The 20,239-nt window shown below is 37.2% G+C and overlaps 2 protein-coding genes across 9 annotated transcripts in view; both read right to left on the reverse strand.

The window, feature by feature from the left end:
- BBS1 (Bardet-Biedl syndrome 1) overlaps nt 1-9,867 on the reverse strand; it is an 80,515-nt gene extending 70,648 nt beyond the window's left edge. Inside the window, exons 1-5 of one of the 4 annotated variants that reach the window (XM_072421322.1) lie at nt 9,760-9,859; nt 9,585-9,649; nt 7,355-7,425; nt 699-733; nt 338-610 (exon numbers count right to left, since the gene is read on the reverse strand). In XM_072421322.1, coding sequence (XP_072277423.1) covers nt 338-610; nt 699-733; nt 7,355-7,425; nt 9,585-9,616 — 411 coding nt within the window. In that variant the 5' untranslated portion in view covers nt 9,617-9,649; nt 9,760-9,859. Of the gene's footprint in view, nt 1-337; nt 611-698; nt 734-7,354; nt 7,426-9,584 lie in introns of all 4 variants that reach the window. The other 3 variants (XM_072421327.1, XM_072421323.1, XM_072421326.1) reach the window with 3 other exon arrangements.
- Nucleotides 9,868-15,399: 5,532 nt separating this feature from the next.
- The window catches only part of DPP3 (dipeptidyl peptidase 3), a 98,996-nt gene continuing 94,156 nt past the window's right edge, over nt 15,400-20,239 (reverse strand). For 4 of the 5 annotated variants that reach the window (XM_072421329.1, XM_072421330.1, XM_072421328.1 and 1 more), the window contains 3 exons: nt 17,924-18,103; nt 17,241-17,403; nt 15,400-15,876 (listed from right to left, as the gene is read on the reverse strand). In XM_072421329.1, the coding sequence (XP_072277430.1) occupies nt 15,719-15,876; nt 17,241-17,403; nt 17,924-18,103 (501 nt within the window). In that variant the 3' untranslated portion in view covers nt 15,400-15,718. Of the gene's footprint in view, nt 15,877-17,240; nt 17,404-17,923; nt 18,104-20,239 lie in introns of those variants that run through there. The other variant, XR_011922100.1, reaches the window with a different exon arrangement.

Genomic DNA, 20,239 nt, shown 5'->3' on the forward strand with positions numbered 1-20,239 from the left:
AATCAGTCCTATACATTCTTGGTGATCAAGTAAGTGTGGATAAACTAACTTATATACAATAGTAGTCTAGTTAGCGGTATAATATCCTTTATTTTTAAAAACCTTATATAGGCTGACTTGTTGATTGATGCATACTGACTGTCACAAAGCTAGATTGCTCGATCAATTTTTTTTTTGTAACTTAACCGACAACCGAATAAAGCTAATTTACCTCTAGTTCATTGTAGTCATATCAACTAAGCTACAAAACGTCATGTAACAATTACAATGTGAGCAGATCCAGGCCCCTTTCAGCTGGGACCACATAAAAAATTGTTGTTTTTGAGTCCATCCTTACCTCTTTAGCTTGATCCCAGACTTCCTTCTCTAGGGCATTGAATTCCAGTGCTGGTAGTGTGAACTTGAAGTATGGTCTCAAATTCTTGTATACATATATGAAGGGTCCAGAAGCCACAGCCACAGCCGGTGTACGTGGTTCATTCTGATCCATCAGGAAAGCCACAACACCAGTTGGCATATCAAGCAAGGCATTTTCTGACAACAGACTTGTGCCTTTATACACCTTCAGCTTCATGTTATAGGGCCCATTGCCCATGTCACCCACCACCATCTGCCACACAGTAAAAAAGGTTATTTATCTATTTCATACAAAACATATTAATAAAAGAAAATATCCATTTATAGTGAAAAAGTCCTACCTTATACTCTCCATCCCCATGTAAATCTGCAAGAGCTATATGTAGAAAAAGAAAATAAAGAAATTTGTTATAAAAAAAACTCAGTTTGCCAACTCAGTACTAAGATTATGAAGGACTGATACTTATTTAACTAAACCTGCAGCAAAATCAAGCCAAAGACTACAGACCATGTAACAGCAGACACATTTTATTTCTAATGGGTTCCTTAATTATCATTGGTGTCTGAAGAAAAAAAAAGAACATTGCACTGACACTTTGATAAAAGAAACACTGACCCCAAAAAAATAAGACGTAAAAGATCTGTTCACATTTTGTGTCTTTCACAGGACATGTCACATGCAATAACAACAGTGTCAACACCGTCTCTAAGAGGTTAATTAAACCTCCATATTAGGCATCTTATTTTAATCCATTTTCTCATAATCCCTTGAAATCTTCTTAAATCACGTGGTTGTGATCACCTCACCAATGGCTTTACATGCAAAGCAAGTCAGCATATATAATTCTGCAAATTGCCATTTTCTAGACCACATACAAAACCTAGAAAAAAAAACAGGCTATAATGCTTGTTAGTTGTACACAATATTCAGCTTGTTCCTCTGGAAAATCAGTTGTATTCAACAAAAAATAGAAAAAGAAATGGAAGAAACAATTACCAGAGGATTAAAACATACTTCTGACCTTGGTTACTTCATTCAGGAAAATGCAGTGCCTATACTAAAGTGTTCCACAGATCACAGTGGATGTGGAGATAATATATATATATCAGAAACAACTTTTTTCTAATTTTTGGTTCTGTACATTACCACAATTAATTTTAAATGAAACAATAAAACTACAGACTTTCAGCTTTAATTCAGTTAGTTGAACAAAAAGATTGCAAAAAACTTGAGGAACTAAAGCCTTTTTTTTACACAATCACTTCATTTCAGGGGCTCAAAAGTAATTGGACAAATTAAAAAGCTGAAAATAAAATGTTAATTTCTAATACTTGGTTGAAAACCCTTTGCTGGCAATGACAGCCTGTAGTCTTGTAGCCTGTAACTCATGGACATCACCAGATGCTGAATTTTCTCCCTTTTAATGCTCTGCCAGGCACTACTGCAGCGGATTTCAGTTGCTGTTTGTTTGTGGGCTTTTCTGACCGAAGTTTAGTCTTCAACAAGTGAAATGCATGCTCAATCGGGTTCAGATCAGGTGACTGACTTGGCCTTTCAAGAAAATTCCACTTCTTTGCTTTATTAAACTCCTGGGTTGCTTTGGCAGTATGTTTTGGGTCATTGTCCATCTGTATTATGAAACGCCTCCCAATTACTTTGACTGCATTTAGCTGGCTTTGAGTGAACACCTCAGAATTCATTCGGCTGCTTCTGTCCTGTGTCACATCATAGATAAACACTAGTGTCTCAGTGCCACTGGCAGCCATGCACACCCAAGCCATCACACTGCCTCCACCATGTTTTACAGATAATGTGGTATGCTTGGATCATGGGCTGTTCCATGCCTTCTCCATACTTTTTTCTTGCCATCATTTTGGTTGATCTTGGTTTCATCTGGCCAAAGAATGTTTTTCCAGAACTGTCCTGGCTTTTTCAGATGTTTTTGAGCAAAGACCAATCTAGGCTTTCTATTCTTGAGGCTTATGACTTGCACCTTGCAGTGCACCCTCTGTATGCAGTCTTCTCTTTATGGTAGACTTGGATATCGATACACCTACTTCCTGGACAGTGTTGTTCACTTGGTTGGCTGTTGTGAAGGGGTTTCCCCTCACCATGGAAATGATTCTGCAATCATCCTCCAAAAAAAGGCTTTAGTTCCTCACATTTTTATGCAATTTTTTTATTCAACCCACTTAATTAAAGCTGAAAGTCTGCAGTTCAATTGTTTCATTTTAAATTAAATTGTGATAATGTACAGAACCAAAATTAGAAAAAAAGTTCTCTGTCCAAATATTTATGGATCTAATTGTGTGTGTAATATATAGGTAAAAATATATGGACAGAGAACTTTTTTCTAATATATATATATATATATATATATATATATATATTCCTGATGAAGAGAAATAAACTCTTTCATATTTACTGCAAACAAGTATATGCAATTATTTAAGGTAATCAAAGGAAAAAGACGGAAAGAGTTTACTAATAGAAGAATATAAAATATATTTTATTGCTGCCAGGGCTGTGGAGTCAGTAGATAAATCCTTTGACTACGACTTCCCCACTCCTTAGTTTCTGGTACCCCTGACTACGACTCCCCTGTATTTACAGGGTTTCTCATTTTATGTTCACAATTTTGCAAGGAAACTTCACAAAAAGTTTGGAACCCCTAATTATTCATAATCAATAAATATAATATAAAATTAAATATAACATAACATATAATATATTTTTACCATAAAAGTTTTTCTCAGGAAACATAAAAAATATATGAAAATAAATGTATGATTTGTCAATTATGTTTTTCACTTTAGATAATTTTAAAATTAAATACCTTTATTTCAGGGATTTATACTAAGTTTTAGGATAACAATATTATTCATCTTTTTATCTTCAAAGGTATTAGCTTTTTATTTAGTATTGCATTACTCTTATGACCACAGAAAAAAGTAATGCAGAACCAAAGTGGTAGACAGTTATCTGAATTGAAGTGATGCCATAATAATTATAATAATAATAATTTCAAGTCCAGTTATTTCAAATCCTTTATTTAATTTCATCCATACTGTCTGCTCTGTGTTGCTGATAACATTATATAAAGTACAGTGGATTTTCTTCACTAAAGTACCTTCTTACTCCTATTTTTTACGATTTTTTCACCTGTTTGTTTCCCCTTGTTCTCTATACCCTTATAATGAACCATTTTTACCAATATTCAGATGACCCTTGATATCCAAATTATCTTTTTATAGTTACCATACATAATCCCCCTTTTATCCCTCATTGGGATCATTTGGCGTGGAAGTCTCGCAGATGTTTTTATCAACTCTGTATCATTGTGACTATATAAATGTAAGTAACCATTTACAAACTTGATACATTTTTGAATCACATGTACTACTCTTTACATGACTGTATGATTAAAACTCAAACTCAATGTTCTTTTCCTTTTCCCTCTGTTGTGCTTTCATTCCCCTCTTTATCCCTATATGTGATAGTTTCAATATTCAAGGTAAACTTCAAACTCAATCCTCCCCTGAAGAAGCCTAAGGGCAAAACGCGTCAGGTACTTGAGTCCATTTAAAAACACTGAAGTTGGTATTTTACTTGAAATGTGAAAATAGTATGTATTCACAGATTTTGATTGTATATCATTAGCTAGTTGATCTATGTATGGTATAGGAATATACTACATAACATTAAAAAAACTTGATCACATAATTATCTCTTCCAGGCTAGGCAACCTAAAATACTATTCTTGATAATTTATTAGTGGAAATTCTACTAACTACCCACCCCCCGATTTAGCCAATCAATGTTAGCCTAGGGCTAACCGTAGATGGCTATTATCTAGTTTTTCTAGGATGTTAAATAAAATTTAGAATTAAAAAAACAAAACACACTCTTGCCCCACAAAAGCCTACTTTTTTTTTTTATTCTCTCATAGTTTAGATTTAGGCTGGGCAAACTGGAAGTAACTCCATCTTTGAACCCTCTGGTCTTTTCCTTTGGTGGAACATACCTCTTCCCATTTAATTTTATAATACATTTATTGATTTATGAATAATTAGGGGGTCTAAATTATTTTGTGAAGTTTGAATGCAAAAGCGTGAAGATAAAATGAGAAACTCTGTAATATGCTAATGTATTTTCCATGTTGATTGAAGGAAGGCAACATACATGCCATTTAACCGCAGAACTACTGACTAGGAAGCTGACGCTCTACTGTATTGGCCAGTTTAAACAAAAGACAAAAAAATTAAAACAATAAGTTTTAAAAGTGGCATTAAAGTAGTAACATGGCATGCATAAAAATCAGGAACTTTACCAGTATGAATATGAACCACATTCTTTGGTAGTTTTAAAACAAAACCTAAATACATGAATAACAAAACCTAAATACAAAAACAAAAGCTGGGAAAGCTAAAACAGTTTAATACATATTATATATTAAACTTGGAATATAGTTGTAGAGTAGAATAGCTTTGCAATCCAAAACTAACTCATTGTAATGTTGTTCTAAGAAACAGAATTGCTTCTGCCGGATCCTCTTTCATATAAGCTCCTAAATCTGACTTGATTATTTTTAGAGCTGAAAATAGTCTTTCAACACTGACTTGGGTGGGTGCCATTGCTATTACGGTTCTAGCCACATTACTAAATCTTGGGATAAACAAGGGTGGCTTCTTCTACAGTTTCGATGAGCAATCATACTTTTCTACTACTTCTAATTCTTTAAAAAACTCCTGCTGGAATCTCTTTATTTAGAAATTTTCTGGTGGTTTATCTTTCCCGCATATGCGACATTGCTTTACTGTTGAAAGTTCCTTTTTGTCTAAGTAGGAATCAAAGTCTAATTCTTCATTTGTAGAGGATGATCCTGAGTTACTAGTGCTTATAGCTTTATCCAGTGGTGGTGTTTCAGGTAGTAATCCATTTGTGTGAACAGCTATATCGTAGAGGGCCTTGCAGTATCAGTCTAGTCATCGCTCAACAAAATTCGGCTCATTGGATCAACATAAATAGCAGCTAACAAGATAGAACATCCTCCACTAACTACTGAAGATATCACTGGTGTGATGTGCCTGCGTGTCTGTTACTCCCAAGGTTTGCATTACTGTTTTATTTTCATCAACAAATTTAACATTAATAGCAAAATAATTGATTCTGTGACGTGTGCATGCATCCATTTTTATGAAGACAAAATGTCCCTTCAGACCTTTCTGTAGTTCTTCCTTTTTACATTTGGCCTCTTCAAATATAGGTTTCCTTATACTTTCCCTTTCCAGAGAAACACCAAGTTTTTTTTATCTATTTCTCCATTTAGGCCCAAAAAGTCTGGCTGTGAAAAGGATAGTGGTATACTATTGTTTACTACCATTTCAATGTGGTTTTTGAATTTTTCTGGTGTCATTGTTATAGTAACTTTGTCAATATAAAGAATCTTCTTGGTTGTGTTTGGTCTCCAGTAGATTTCTGAACATTTTTTATCCCAGAAGTTGATATCCTTCTCATTCACAACTTCTAACACTTTAGGATGAAAATGCTGCAAGTGTCTTCAAATTTGATGCTCTTGTAGGTGCATTGTTGTTAGATCCACTGAAACTGCTAATTTTTGCATCACATTGTTTTCACCATCATCTTCAAGAATACATTGGCACACGTAATGTTTCCCATCACTTGATAATGTAAGGTGCTCATAAACAACATACTTTATCGTGTTCGTTGACAGACTTTTTCCCATTGTAAGTGGGGTGCCCCTTTCACTAAAATATAAATATAAAATTTGTTATACTAACTAGCATATTTATTGATTTAAATACAAACATACACATAGTCCTGCACTATTGCAAACATATACACCACGGCACTATACGCACAAATACGTTTTAGCCCTGCACTAAACCTAAGACATGTATTGTCCTATACAGAAAAACATGCACAAACATATTTACTACACACACACACACACACACACACACACACAACACAGAGCCCTACATTTTACTCAGAATACTCAAAATATGCACTATACACAATTCATACATTCCTGCACCATACACACAAACATACTTATAGCCCTGCAGTTTTATCCAGAAACATGCACACAGCCTAGCCATGCAGTTTTAAAATAAATATGAACACTTACAGTTGAATCCGAAAAGCAGTTCCTCCACGTTCTTCTAAGCTCTTTTAGCAGATAAAGGAAGTTGAGCAAGTCCTGCTGTCTTTATCTTTGTTTGCTGATCTTCTGCTGAAGACAGGGCAATGGGAGGCTCCAGGGCAGCCACTAACTAGTATTAGGTGGTGTGCAAAATGATGGTAAAATTCAGCCTTGGATGGGAGCATATATGAAGAGTGCAGACAGGACACCTAAACACACATTAGGCCATAGCACTCACCTCCACCTTTATCATTACACTTGTTTACACTCAAATGAACTTGTTAAACACATTATATCTGAAATAAAATTAAAACACTTTTTGTATGTACATAATCCAGATTACAATAATGTGAATGTCAGGTTGTATATTAGCTCAGCTGAACGTCACACTAGTAGAAATACAACTATGTCCTGGGCTTTATTTTTATATCAGAAACTTACTTAATTATGACTGTTTGAGAAACAGGACATTTGAACTTGCTGTATTTTTTTTTAATTTAAATTTATCAAGAGTCGGCACATTTTATCGACTCCGACTCCAGGTACCTAAAATTGTCTCCAACTCCACAGACCTGATTGCTGCTAGGATGTTCAACACTTATACGAGCAGGATGCTGTCACAAGCCTGGGATAGCAGCCTTCACTGGACTATAAAAGACCAGCTATTTCAAAGATTGCTGTATGTAACCTGCCCATAATGTCTGTGGGGCGCTAACCTGAATCATAAATCCAGTCCTTTAATTGTGTATTTACTCTTTTTTATAGTGCGTTAAAGGCTGAGCAAAATTATCCCACTAAAAAAGGCTTTTACAAGGAAATACCGCACTTACCAATGCAAGATGAGAATGTATTTAGACCTGCAACAGGATCATAATGGGCATCCAACCATTTAGAGGACTCACTGAGAATAAAAAAATAACACATCATAATGTCAGACCATACCAAGGCATGTTGAGTGCAATATACAGAATCGGTACATTCTTATACACAATCTATCATTCAAAACAGATAGTGAGAATAAAGCCAAATTTAAACCACTTCCAGTTATTTATTGACCGAAAATATCACAGAAAAGCCTAAATCCTTTGAATATTAAATTTCTGAAGTGCAAAGAACACCATTCCATGCATGCATAACTTGATATTTTAAAACAGAAGAGATGCTGCATGTTTTTTCAAAGGCACTTTTCCCATCCCTAGGTGAGGAAACAAAAAAGGTCAGCCCTTTGAGGACTGGAGGGTAAATGGTAAGATGAGTACCTGCAAATAATATTCAGGTACTGTTAAAACTGTTTTGTCACCTGCCCTGGGCACTACCATTTCACTTTACAAGAACATCTAAGATAAAAAATTGATTTTACTTTGTTTTTGAATGCAGTAGAGGAGTGTTAACATGCATTAGTTTTTGTTTGCCCTCTGTGTCTCATTGAGGTGACTTTCCTTTACCTACTGCCCTGTAGATATAATCGGAACATACAATTTCTTTAATGTTAGTAAAATACCTGTTCTTCGCGGACAAGTGTTCTCAATAAAAGATTTGACCATCATCCTGTTCTGCTGAAAACTCTAAATTTGGGATTGTTCCCCACTATTAGTCTCAGTAACAGTGGTCACCAGGACAAAGAGAAAGTTATTCTCCATAGCGCAGACAGGGAAAAGAAGATCACCAAGAATATATATATATATGCATTCTTCATGGGCATTATTATATTGAATGTACTGTAAAATTATTGAAGTGTTAGGTTTCTACTGCATATTATGCCAGACTGTAATTCTCATTTAATACAACATATTTTCAATTGGTTGTGCCTGAGAGTATTATGTGACTTGACTGTGTGGCAAGCCAACTGACCTTGCAGTTTAGAATAAGAGTTGTCAGGCTGTGGTGAAGTTGGCTGTGAAACTTATAATTACACCAAAGAGGAACAGTGTTCTGTCATACACTTTTTGTGTTGATGCATGACAACGTCTGCCCCCACATTGCAGTCCAATACAGTCCAAACCCTCAAAGTGGGAAGTTATGGAACACCAAGCTTATAGTCTGTATTCGGTGTCATTTGACTTCAACCTTTCTGGACTGCTCAAAGAAGCTTGTGGGGAAGAAGATTTTCATGTGATGATGATGAGAGGCTAGCCAACGATACACTGCTGCTTTTACAACCAAACACTCTGTTGCTAATGGCATTACAAAATTGATACGACGGCGAAAGAAAATGCAGAGAAAGGGGACTATGCAGTTAAAATAGTGCAGAAACTATTTGAAGAACACTTAGTTTATTTGAAAGAAATCATCTCAGCTCAGTCTATGCTCCACCTCCTACTTGTTTCAACCTCTGTTACCTTTAGTCACATTTTTCTGTTTAGAGTAAGGAAAGATTAAAAAAAAACAAAAAAAAAAACACGGCAGGTTATTTTATTATTATGCCCAGCTGAGGATATCCATTCAGTTCCGGTCCCGGATATGCAACAGGAAAAGTTAATCTGAATAATTATTATTGAACAGGATTTATATATTGCCAACATATTACGCAGTGCTGTACATTAAATGGGGAATAATGTACCCGTACTGCCACCAGCTGTTAAATTTGCAGACGCTTGTTCTGTGGTGTGAGGTCCAGAGCTGCTGTTTATAGAAGTGGTTAGCCAACCTACCGCCCATGAGACGTGTGTTAATGATAATGAGAGAACAATGGCAGTTCCTTCCCATTTCCTAACCAATGAAACGCTAGCTGTCCATGTGAACAAGTAGTCATAATCTATCCTCAGAAAAGAGCTTGCTGTGCATAACAGATAATCCAACCCTTTGAAAAGTCTAATTATTTATTCACTGCATGTATAGCCTGGGCTTCCTCTTTATTGATAGCCAACTTTCTAAACAAAAAGGAGTCTTAGATGTGTGCACAGGATCCAGGACAGGTCTTGTTTTTTTTTTCTGCATGATATTTCCAGTGCATAATACAACAACAAAGTCTCACACCCGGGTGAGCCCAGAAACATACTTCACATTCTCATGGAAACAACCAACACATCCACTATAATTCTATGAACGGTTAAATCTCACCCCTCTCGGTTGCTTTCAGACGAGGATGACATGATCTGCTCAGGTAACTGTCCAGCTATGGGTACCTAAGAAGTAAGAGACGAGAGTTCATGTCGCTGGGTAGAACCGGTTATATTCTCCCTGAGTGCCACACTACTGAGACTCAACGTCAGCTATTTTCGTTTGAAGTTTGTACATTTCATATGTTCTCCCGTTACATCAACAAAACCATCCCCGGGTTACTAATGGTTGTCGTCTCAATAGGCCGCTCCAGGGTTTCCACGACAACAGCTACGCCATCATCAAGCTTTTTAGTACACGCCCACTGCAGAACTGTGATTGGGCGACACACATCGTGTACAGCTTTTTTTCCAATAACTTTATTAGCTAAAGTAATAATGAGAAGATTTTGGTACAGTGATTATATGGCATAGAATTTAGAGAAGGAAAAAAAAATGCAGATTAACGTTGACTGTTATTCAGGTAATGGTATGACCAATTGAACAGCTTTCAAACTCCAACGTTTTTTAATGAAACTCTACTCCTCCTTTGTCACTGTTTGTATGGGTCTATCATTCGCAACCCCTAGTTAAAGCAGACCTAAACTCAAAAATTTTACTTTACAAAAGAAGGCAGACAACCCTTTTAAACTTATAAACTTTTTTTTTTTTTTTTTAAGTGCAACCTCCTTTTTATCTCTGATCAAGACAGAAGGAGATACATATCTGGGGGGTGGGGGCATATAAATGACCCTCACAAACCAGGCTATAGCGCTAACCTGTAGATAACAGAAAGGATCCTGGGCTTTCGCTATGTGGAAGAGTGGGGATACTAATAAAGATGGTAGTGCCTCCACCCAGGACAGGGTCTCTGTTAGCAGAGGGGCTCCCTTCCTGGGACATTAATTAGAATTAATACCAGTAATATAAAACAGCACCGGAGGAACCACTACACCCAGCATACAACATTGCACATTGCAGCTAAATGAACACACAGGTTGGAGTATTTGTAAGCTTTATATCTCAAAACTGTAATAACAATATACAACCAATAAACATCAATGAGTACACATAGCAGAGTCCTGAGGAGAATTGTGCACAGATATACCCGGGTATATATACAGTCTATAACCACAAATATCTCCAGTTATGATCAGTGTCAGGATGAGTTCCAGAGGCCTCTGGAGTTGATTGTAGCAAAGAAGTCCTGATGAGATCCTGAAAACAGCAGCAAGGAGATCCTCCAACCGGCAATTGGACTGTGTATGCTGTGATCCTGGATTGCAAGGATGCAGGCAAAGTCTCTGGAGTTCAGGGACAATCTATCTGCACTACCACTTAGACCCTAGCAATCACACTAATCTCCCAATGCAACCAGACCTCTGCTACCTATGGGCCATGGGATGCCTAACCTATGCTAGATGTTACTAGACAGAGGGTGCAGATCAGCAAAGATAACTGGAAGGACAGAGACAATATATATTTGTGTATGTAGCTGATACACTGACAGTAGGGATTTCCCAAAGTGATCTCTGATAACGGATATCACATATACCCCATTAATACAGAGGGAAATAATATCATACTGCACTACACACAGACACAGCAGTCAGTGTGTTCTGGAAGGAATGCAGGCACCTACCCTGGCTGAGCACATGTTCTCATCTCTGTCCCTGTACTTCCTGCATTTCCTAAATCCTGGTGGAGTTTCTAAGGCCACTATCAGGAGCAGGAAACACTTCAACAACTTTATTTGCAATTTACAAAGTTACAACTCAGCAAGCAGATAGAAAAATGCAGTCCCCTACACATATATCATGCATCCTGGGAGGCTCTGGCAGGCATGCGCAGAATGAGCCTTTTCTTTAACCTCCCTAGCGTTTTAATTCTGTGCAAATTTCTGTGCAAAAAGCATTACAATTTTTTTGCATGGAAATTTTTTTTTACATTGTAGTCTATAATTCTTAGGCAAACCTCCCCAAAATTTGTCCAATAGTTAATAAATTTAATATTAAATTTAAAAAAAAAAATCTGTTAAAAAAGTTAAAAATGTAATGTAACTGTACAGAGACGTACCATATACAATATCAGATGAGGGTTGCAGGGGAAAACAATTGCATACACATATATTTCTTTGTATTGGACTCAATACAGCTATTTTGTATTGAATCAAATACAAAATTAATTACATTTCCCGCCTCTTTGCCCGCATGAAGTGGCGCCCGCACCGACGTCACGGGCAACCCTAGAGATCTTAGCTCTTCAGTTCGTGGCTGGAGATCGTGTCCCCAGAACCTGCGGGGACAAGCAGGATGCCGCGGGACAACAACGGAGGAAGGTAAGTGGGGTTTTTATTAGGTTAAAGCTACCCCAAGTGTGACTCAGTATGACCGCTTTTCGCATCTAAAATCCACCCTGAGTCACACTCGAGAATACCGCTAGGGGGGTTAATAGGAGGAAAAAAAATGCCAAGCTCGCGCATGTGCAGTGAGATCAGCACTCTTTTCCTCATCTGTGTCTCCCAATCTCACACATGCGCAGTGCAAGATTGGTAACAAAGAGAAACCCGGAAAAAGACTGAAGAAGATGGTTGTGCCTGGCTTTCCGTTTTAATGTACAACACTGCGTAATATGTTGGAGCTATATAAATACTGTTTATTATTAATAAACTGAAAACTGAGCATGGCTATTGAAATCTGAATGCTTATACCAAGTATACAGTGAAGTGAACCTTGAACAACACACAAGGTCTGCTTCATTAGTAAAGGTCCCCTTTCCTATGTGTATTCAAGGTAAATGAAGTAAAATAATACATAAAACATCTGCAGGGAAAAAAACAAAAAGTCAAAATGCTTATCAAACTTCCATGGGGCAATGGGTGACAATAACATGTTATGGATACTATCCCGACAAATGTAAAGTACTCCAAATTCTGCTAAAGAGCAGATTGTGCTGCACACCATTCTAAGATATAAGAAGTATAGTAATATTTTTAATTTCAATGTTTTTAGATGATGGATGGGGCTTACAAAATCAGCAGACCTTGCAAGTTTAGTGCTAAATCCAAATGTTGAATGTGCAAAGTATTTTGCTAAATTAAATAATTTTAAATCATTATGAATATTTATATTTTAATTGGTGTTGTGCAAAAATTAAATGCATATTTCCAAAATTTTAAATCTCTAATTTGGATCACATTTAGGGTGGTTGATTTTGGCCACTGACCAATTATGTCCTGCATACCCTCTAACTGCAATCAGCAGTGAACTTTAATGAATAGTGGGTTTTTAGGGAAGCCTGCTGGGGGACGTGTTTGTAGAGGGAGAGGGTATTTTTGCTAATTTAAAAATAAAAACTATACTTTTCATATTGATTTGAGGCTGACATGAAAAAAAACACCTATGGCCTAGAATTTCATTATTTCTTATACAATTAGTTAATGTGAGCCCCTGCTGGTTCTTCCAAACTATGGGTAACACTTATTTTTTGTAATAACAAATCCCTATTTACTATGGTGTTAAATTTTCTTTCACTGAGTTTGAAAATGTTTAATTCCATTTCAATGGACCATTTACATGGTGACATTCCTATATATCAATCATGTGTACCTGCAACAAACCTGCACCGTCCAGAAGCTGACAGTCCTAAGACATCACATCATGTTTTATACAGGAAAGGCCCATTTAAAGTAAAAATATAACTACATTTTTTTTTGGGTTGGAGTATGTGAAGGTTAGAAACTCTGACAGGGTTTTACACTTATCTGTGTCCAAATTTAAAAGATTTCTTCCTGATTTCTTCTCTGGTGACTTTAAAGAAGACAGGAAGGGGATCATCCCAGACAGCAATAAAACCCCAAAACTTTATTGATGCTTCACTTGGTGGTCTTCACTTGTTCAGTGACTGGTGCAGGAAGGTAAAAGTCTCCAATTTAAATTAAAATTTAAAATTTAAACACAGCAGTAAAAAGCCTGACTGGAATTCTAATCCTATGCCAACTACAACTATAATGGATTAGTCTTGTTCTTTGAAAGCAGCAGTTTCTTCATCCAACTCAAGGTTCAGGAGGAATTAAAAGTTCAACAGTTTAGAGTATGGAAATAATTTTTCACACACCTCATCCTATTTCAGTCAGTATTGTTCACATGGTGGAAGCCGGATTTCGAAGTAGCTTATCAATAATAAATACAAAGTGGAGCATAAATAGATGCAGACCACTGCAAAAAAATGCTCTTTTGCTTTTTTTTAAGCATACCTCTATAATGATCCAATGACATTTGAGTAAAAATAAGGGATTTTCGACATGTCAGCATTTTTGTAAAATTTATTGGAGTCATTAGCAAATGTTAAATGAAGGTTTTTAATACAAGCTTCAGTGGTGCTTATTAATTATGGATTGCATTTTATGGCAACTCAGGCAGAGTCTATTTGAGAACAATGAAGGACTATGCAGACCAATCGCCTGCAATGCATTTGATAACCCTTATCATCCTTTTACATGCCTTTGATTTTGATTCAAATAATAATGTAATTTGGCTATGCTAAGAATATATTAATATACAGTGAGAGTATAAATTAAATTCTCTGTATTACATGTTTTTTTATTCCAAGTTTAGAATTCACCATTCCATTTTTGAAGTGCTTTATTCCAAGTTCTATGTTTTGTGTTTCATGTTCTGAACTCCATATTACTAAATTCCCAGTTCAATATTCCAAACTCCATTTTTTGGTTTCTATATTCTAAATTCTATTAACTTATCATGAGTTATTTTGTTTAAAATTCTGGTTAATTCTAAGAGTTTCATGTTCAGTGTTTTGTATTCCAAGTTCCATGTTATGAACCACTGAAGAATAAATAGGGGATGAAAACGACAAACCTGCATAATAGTACAAATAATGACACAAATAATGAGGAAAAGGAGAAGCCCAAAAGAGCTTACAATCCAATAATATTCTGAGTTCTATGGTCTAAATTCCACATCTCAGGTTGTGAATTTTATGTTTCATATCTCAAGTTTCACACTTTGTGTTCCATGCCTGATATTTCAAGTTTCATGTACCAAATTTCATTTTCAAAATTAAATCTTAATGTTCCAAATTTGAGAATTTTTTGTTTGGTGATTAATATTCTGAGCCCTATGTGCACTGTTCTATATAGAATGTTCTGAATAGAACAATATCAATTTTTTGAGTCGGTGACAGACAAATATTTTATATCAACAAATAATTTATGTGAAACATAATGACAACAAATACAGAAAATGTTTAAAATTATGGATTTCGTAAACTATATTCCAAATTCTGAGCTCAACATTTCATATTCCATTTCAGGCCTTGTTTTCTTAGTACCTGTATAAGAGGCAGTCCCAGATTAGTTGGAGGTGCCCAAGCTAAACCCTTGTCTACAAATGAAAATGTCTACAATGGTGGGGCCAGTGCCAGAAACAGACCTCGGAGCAACAGAAGGTGATCTGGCCTTACGAATCGCATTTTTATTTAGATCATGTAGATGGCCAGGGGCAAGTGTGGTATTTGTCAGATAAAATCAGTAATTGCAGGGCACACTATGGGATGAAGTTAGACCAGTGGCGGCAGTGGGACCTAAAGAATTTAATGCATTCATCCTAGAGGCAGGTAACATTGGACACCCTCATACCTTGATGTCAATGCCTTGACTTTTAATAATATATTTATATATATATATATATATATATATATATATATATACACACACACATACACATTTATTTATTTATTTAGTAGTAGTTCTGAGTTTTTTACTTGAAACGTCACAGCAATTATAACCAAAGGAAAAGAAAAAGGAAATACAAAAAATACAGCTTGGTAAAATTATTTTTATTTTTGAATACGTCCAGTTTTAGATCTTATCCAATTTCTGAGCCACAAAAACCTGTGCCCTGCAGACTGACATGCTCTGACATTGCAACACAGTGAGGGTCCTTGACACTCATGCACTTTCCATCTTAACATGTCTCCATTATTTTTTTCCTTTATCATTATCAATTACTCACAAACACATTCCCTGTATTAATGCCATATTGCTAATTACGCCCAATAAAAGCTGAATGCTGATGTGGTGCCTAATAATCCATCTGTGGCACAGCCCTGTAGGATGGGATCTAAGAGCCACAATATTCATCTACCGCACTCTATTCCCCAGAAGTGGGCATCTGCACAACTCATTTCCAGCATTATGCATTCCAGCTCCTCCTCGTCATCCGTGAATCTTTCTATTACAGACTGAATTAGACCAGATGGACTGCTTTCATATTGCAAGGCTTCAACAGCTTCCCCTGTAAAAAAAAAAAAAAAAAAAAAATCAGGATTACAAAAAGTTGTATACTTTTGAAAACTGTAAACTGTGTTTTCTATGCACCTGTCTGAACTTTTCTGTGTCAGTACTTGTTGGTGAGCAGAATTGTGACAACTGCAAAAGTCAATTGAGAACTAATAATGTTTAAAGTGCCAATGCAGTCAAAGCGATTACTGAAACTAGCACAGTCCCTACAACATAATCACACACAACCACATTCTAAGAGTTCACAGTTGGTTTGTGTTTTGATCCTGTTATGTTTTTGTAATGCATTTAAAGCATATGGATCACAGTGTCCACTTTTTGAACTTGCTAGGGGGTTTGTTCACACCTATTGTTCTTTTGACATCTATTGCAGTGTTTTTCTACAAAAGACAGACAGATAGACAAAGAAGACAATATGAACACCTGGTAAATGCAACTAAGACGCAAAATGTATATGATTTGAGAGTCTAGTCTCAGTGTACACTAACAAAAAAAAAAATATGAGACAAAACCAAATTTCCTCCCATGAAAATGTTTTTGTGGATGTGGCAGACAGAAAGACCACCTACAAAGTTATCAATTTTAAATATTATGCGCATTTGTAGTAAACTTTTTGTTCAACATTCCTTTACATTTTTCTCTCTTTTGATAAATGAACTGCAAAATAAATTCAATATTATCCTTAACCTAACACCATACAACCTGCTGAACATTTTGTATTGGATACTGCGGATTATTTTAATTAGGAATTGCAGGAAGTGTAATTCCTGTATGCATTACCTAGGGAAACCATCCGCTTTCTATTTTATTATCTCACCACTGTAATCTAATAATTAGCTGGTTGTCACTGCTGACTGCACCTCATCCTATAAAAGAAACCCTACAGGCAATGTCCTCTGTTCTCAGTAGCCCTCAGTCCTAAGGTGCGTACACACTTCCAATTTTTATCGTTCAAAACGAACGACGAACGATCGATTGGGCAAAAATCGTACGTAAAAAAAGTAACCAACGACGCCGACGAACGAGGAAAGTCATTGGAAACGAACGACCGGACCGGCGGATCGGATTGGACGACGATCGTTGAACATCGTTTGTGTGTACAATCGTTCGTTGATCGTCCATGGTCTGAGCATGCGTAATGAACGAACGTTCGTTTACTTTCCTGTCGTGCACATAGTTCCTCTATCGCTCAAACGATCGTATCTATTGTGTGTACAATATCTACGAACGATCGTGTCGTTATCTCTATGTGCAGGATCGGTGCTGTACGATCGTTCGTAGATATCGTGCAGGATCGTTCGTCGTTGGTTTTCCAACGATAATTATTGGAAGTGTGTACGTAGCTCTAGCATTACTTACCTGCCAACCGTGTGTTTATCTGTACAAAGGATTTGCGCTCCTCTTTTCTTAGAATTACAATGTCTCTCAGTGTGAGAAATCTGTATGGTTCAGAGTCTGTAACTTTGGAGTATCCTTCATACATCTTGCGTCCTTTGTCTACATCTGCTGTTGATTTATACACCTGTGTGAAATAAATAATGTAGATTTAAACCATAACCCAGTATCTTTGACAATTGATGTTTTTTGTTTTTAAACAAATGTTGTGCACACAAATTTTACCTAAACAAAATTTGCAAGGTATAAAAATACCAGGTAATGTTTTCATGAAGGTTGTAGATTTTAAAAGACTGACAGTGACTTTTAAAATGTAGTTAGATTTGTTAAAAAAATATGTGACTAGGGTTACATCTGCTTTCCAAAGCATTTAGCAGAAAATAATGTCCCTGTCTCCACTAATTAAGTTCTGTTTGGGGAAAACATGATCAGCAGATTTAAATGTTCCCCCAGTCTCTACTGTTTGCCTTTAGAAAAGACAAACCTGCCATTATACCTTGTCTATACATCTTCACTCACAAGCATGTTCGGCAGAATATTTCTATTCATGAAGTGCACAGTCAAGTGTCTGCATTAAAAGTTTCTGTACAATGATTTTAGGCAAACTTACAGTTAATTTTTTTTGTACTCTGGCAATATATACACACCTGCAAACGCTGCAAAAAGCGCTGAATTTCTGGTCGTCCCACACTCAAAATCTTGCTCCTGTTCAATGTCACCTGTGCATCTGGACGCCCATCAGCTCCAACTTTCTCGGTGAGGGTAACAAAATTTTCTCCAGCTTCTAGGAGGACACGAAGGATGACAAATCGAGCCTGCATGTGAGCCTGCAAAAGTTAAACAGCAATCCGTAATACATAAAATCTTCTTGATAGACTTGGTTGCAAGAGGTAGGGCTTAGTAATGACTGTTTCTAGTGATGCTGAACTTCCAGAAACATTTTTATTTTCATATTTCACTTAACAATGGAGATCTGTTAAAGAAAAATTCATAGATTAAAGCCGCGCACACACGTGCAATTTTTGTCGTTGGAAAGGATCTTTCACGATCCTTTCCAACGATAAGAACCGCATGATGCATGAACGAGTGCTGTACATACAGCACCGTTCTGCTCTATGGAGAGGGGAGGGGGAGAGTGACGGAGCGGCACCCTGCTGCGCGTTCGCCCTCTTCCCTTGCATTAGGATCACTCGTCGTTCATCGTTCGTGGATCCGCCAGGCCGAATCCACAGAAGATGAATGGCGCGGGCTGTACACATGCCAGATTCTCGCCCGATATCTGGCCGATGCCGATTATCGGGCGAGAAACATTTGACGTGTGTACGTAGCTTAAGAAGGCTAGTAGACACAGAGGATTTAAGAAATGTCTGATTAATTACAATATTCTACACCTGTCTACTACTGCTGGCAGATGGCTTGCCCACGAAACCCCATAGAAGTGTCTGAAAAATATATTAAAACATGGTACAAAGAATTGGTCAGACCACATCTGGAATATGCCATCCAGTTTTGGGCACCAGTTCACAAAAAGGGCATTGTGAAATTGGAGAGTGCGCAGAGAAGGGCAACTAAACTAATAAAAGGAATGGAGGAACTCAGATAGCCAAGGAGGACTTGTGTCAGATAGCCAAGGAGGACATGTTAGTATTACATTTTCAGGTCCCGTGACAGGGTAGTACAGTATGACAGGTATAGTTTTTTTGTAAGAGTCCTGCACTTGCAGTCACATTCCCTTTTCTTACAGAGAAATTGGGGTTCGTAGAGAGTAAGGAGACAGCTATGTGTGACAGGGTAGTGTGATATGATAGGTATAACATTTTAATAGGGAAGGGGAGGATGCATTTTCTACTGGCTCTCACATTTCCATTTGCCAACATGCCTCTGTTCCAAAGACATCGGGGGTCACAGAAGGTAAGTGTCCCACTTTGTGTAACAGTCACCACATCAGCTTCTCAGTCCCTTGCACCGCAGCACCTGCAGATTTGACTGCAGGTGCCAGTGAGCTTTACTGAGCCTCTCCTCCTAGGCAGGGTTCCATGCCACGAGGAATGGGTAACCGCACCGCAACCTCACTGCCAACCTAAACACAGGCTTGAAGTTTTGTGAACTTTAAGGGGCAACACAGCACACAGACAATTGACAGTACCCTAGTGTTCATTACCATGAGACTTGCCCCCAATATGCAAACTCAATTTGGGGACCCTGGTCTTGAAATTGCCCCCTTTATTGTGAAAATATAAATGATTGTTGTTAGGATTTTATGGTTCTGACCCCGTATTTGGCAACTTGTTATGTTTAGGGGGCTTAAATTTGGTTCAGCAGCAGCTCTTAGAATCTCCTGTGTACCCTGAAAATTTCTGTGATAATCAGTGAAGGAGATATGAAAATGTATACATGGAGATACTGACAGACACAGACACAGTTCTCATGCTGCTGCTGGGATCATGTCACAGTACAAGGTGGGCGGGGAGTAGCTCTCTTTCCTAGCAGCACAATCTCCATTAAGAAATATAGGAGACGAGGGCCGGATCTGACAGTAGGTTAGGCACCCCTGCAATAGATGATCTTTGGAGAAGGTTAAGAAACTGTGAAGAAGTTTGTGGAGCATGTTGAAATAATTAAAGATAGATTTGTGGATAAAGGTTACAATGTGGATGAGAAAAAATTATTAAACAGATTGCAAGAGAGAAGATAGATCCAAGAGACTTATAAGGAAGAGTTCAGACAGAAAGGGAGTACCGTATTTTTCGGACCATAAGACGCACTTTTTTTCCCCCAGAAGTGGGGGGAAAAAGTCCCTGCGTCTTATGGTCCAAATGTATCAAAATGTATCCTTCCCAGCTGCTGTCCCGTCCCGTCTCCTGTTCAGCGCGCCAGAGTGACTGTCTCCTGTATCTTGCTCCCAGCGTCCTCCCACTCTCAGCATGATTGGCTGACAAAGTCATGCTGTGTTCCCTGAATAG

Source organism: Pyxicephalus adspersus, chromosome 9 (assembly GCF_032062135.1).
Source record: "Pyxicephalus adspersus chromosome 9, UCB_Pads_2.0, whole genome shotgun sequence".
In the NCBI taxonomy this organism is placed as follows: Eukaryota; Metazoa; Chordata; class Amphibia; order Anura; family Pyxicephalidae; genus Pyxicephalus; species Pyxicephalus adspersus.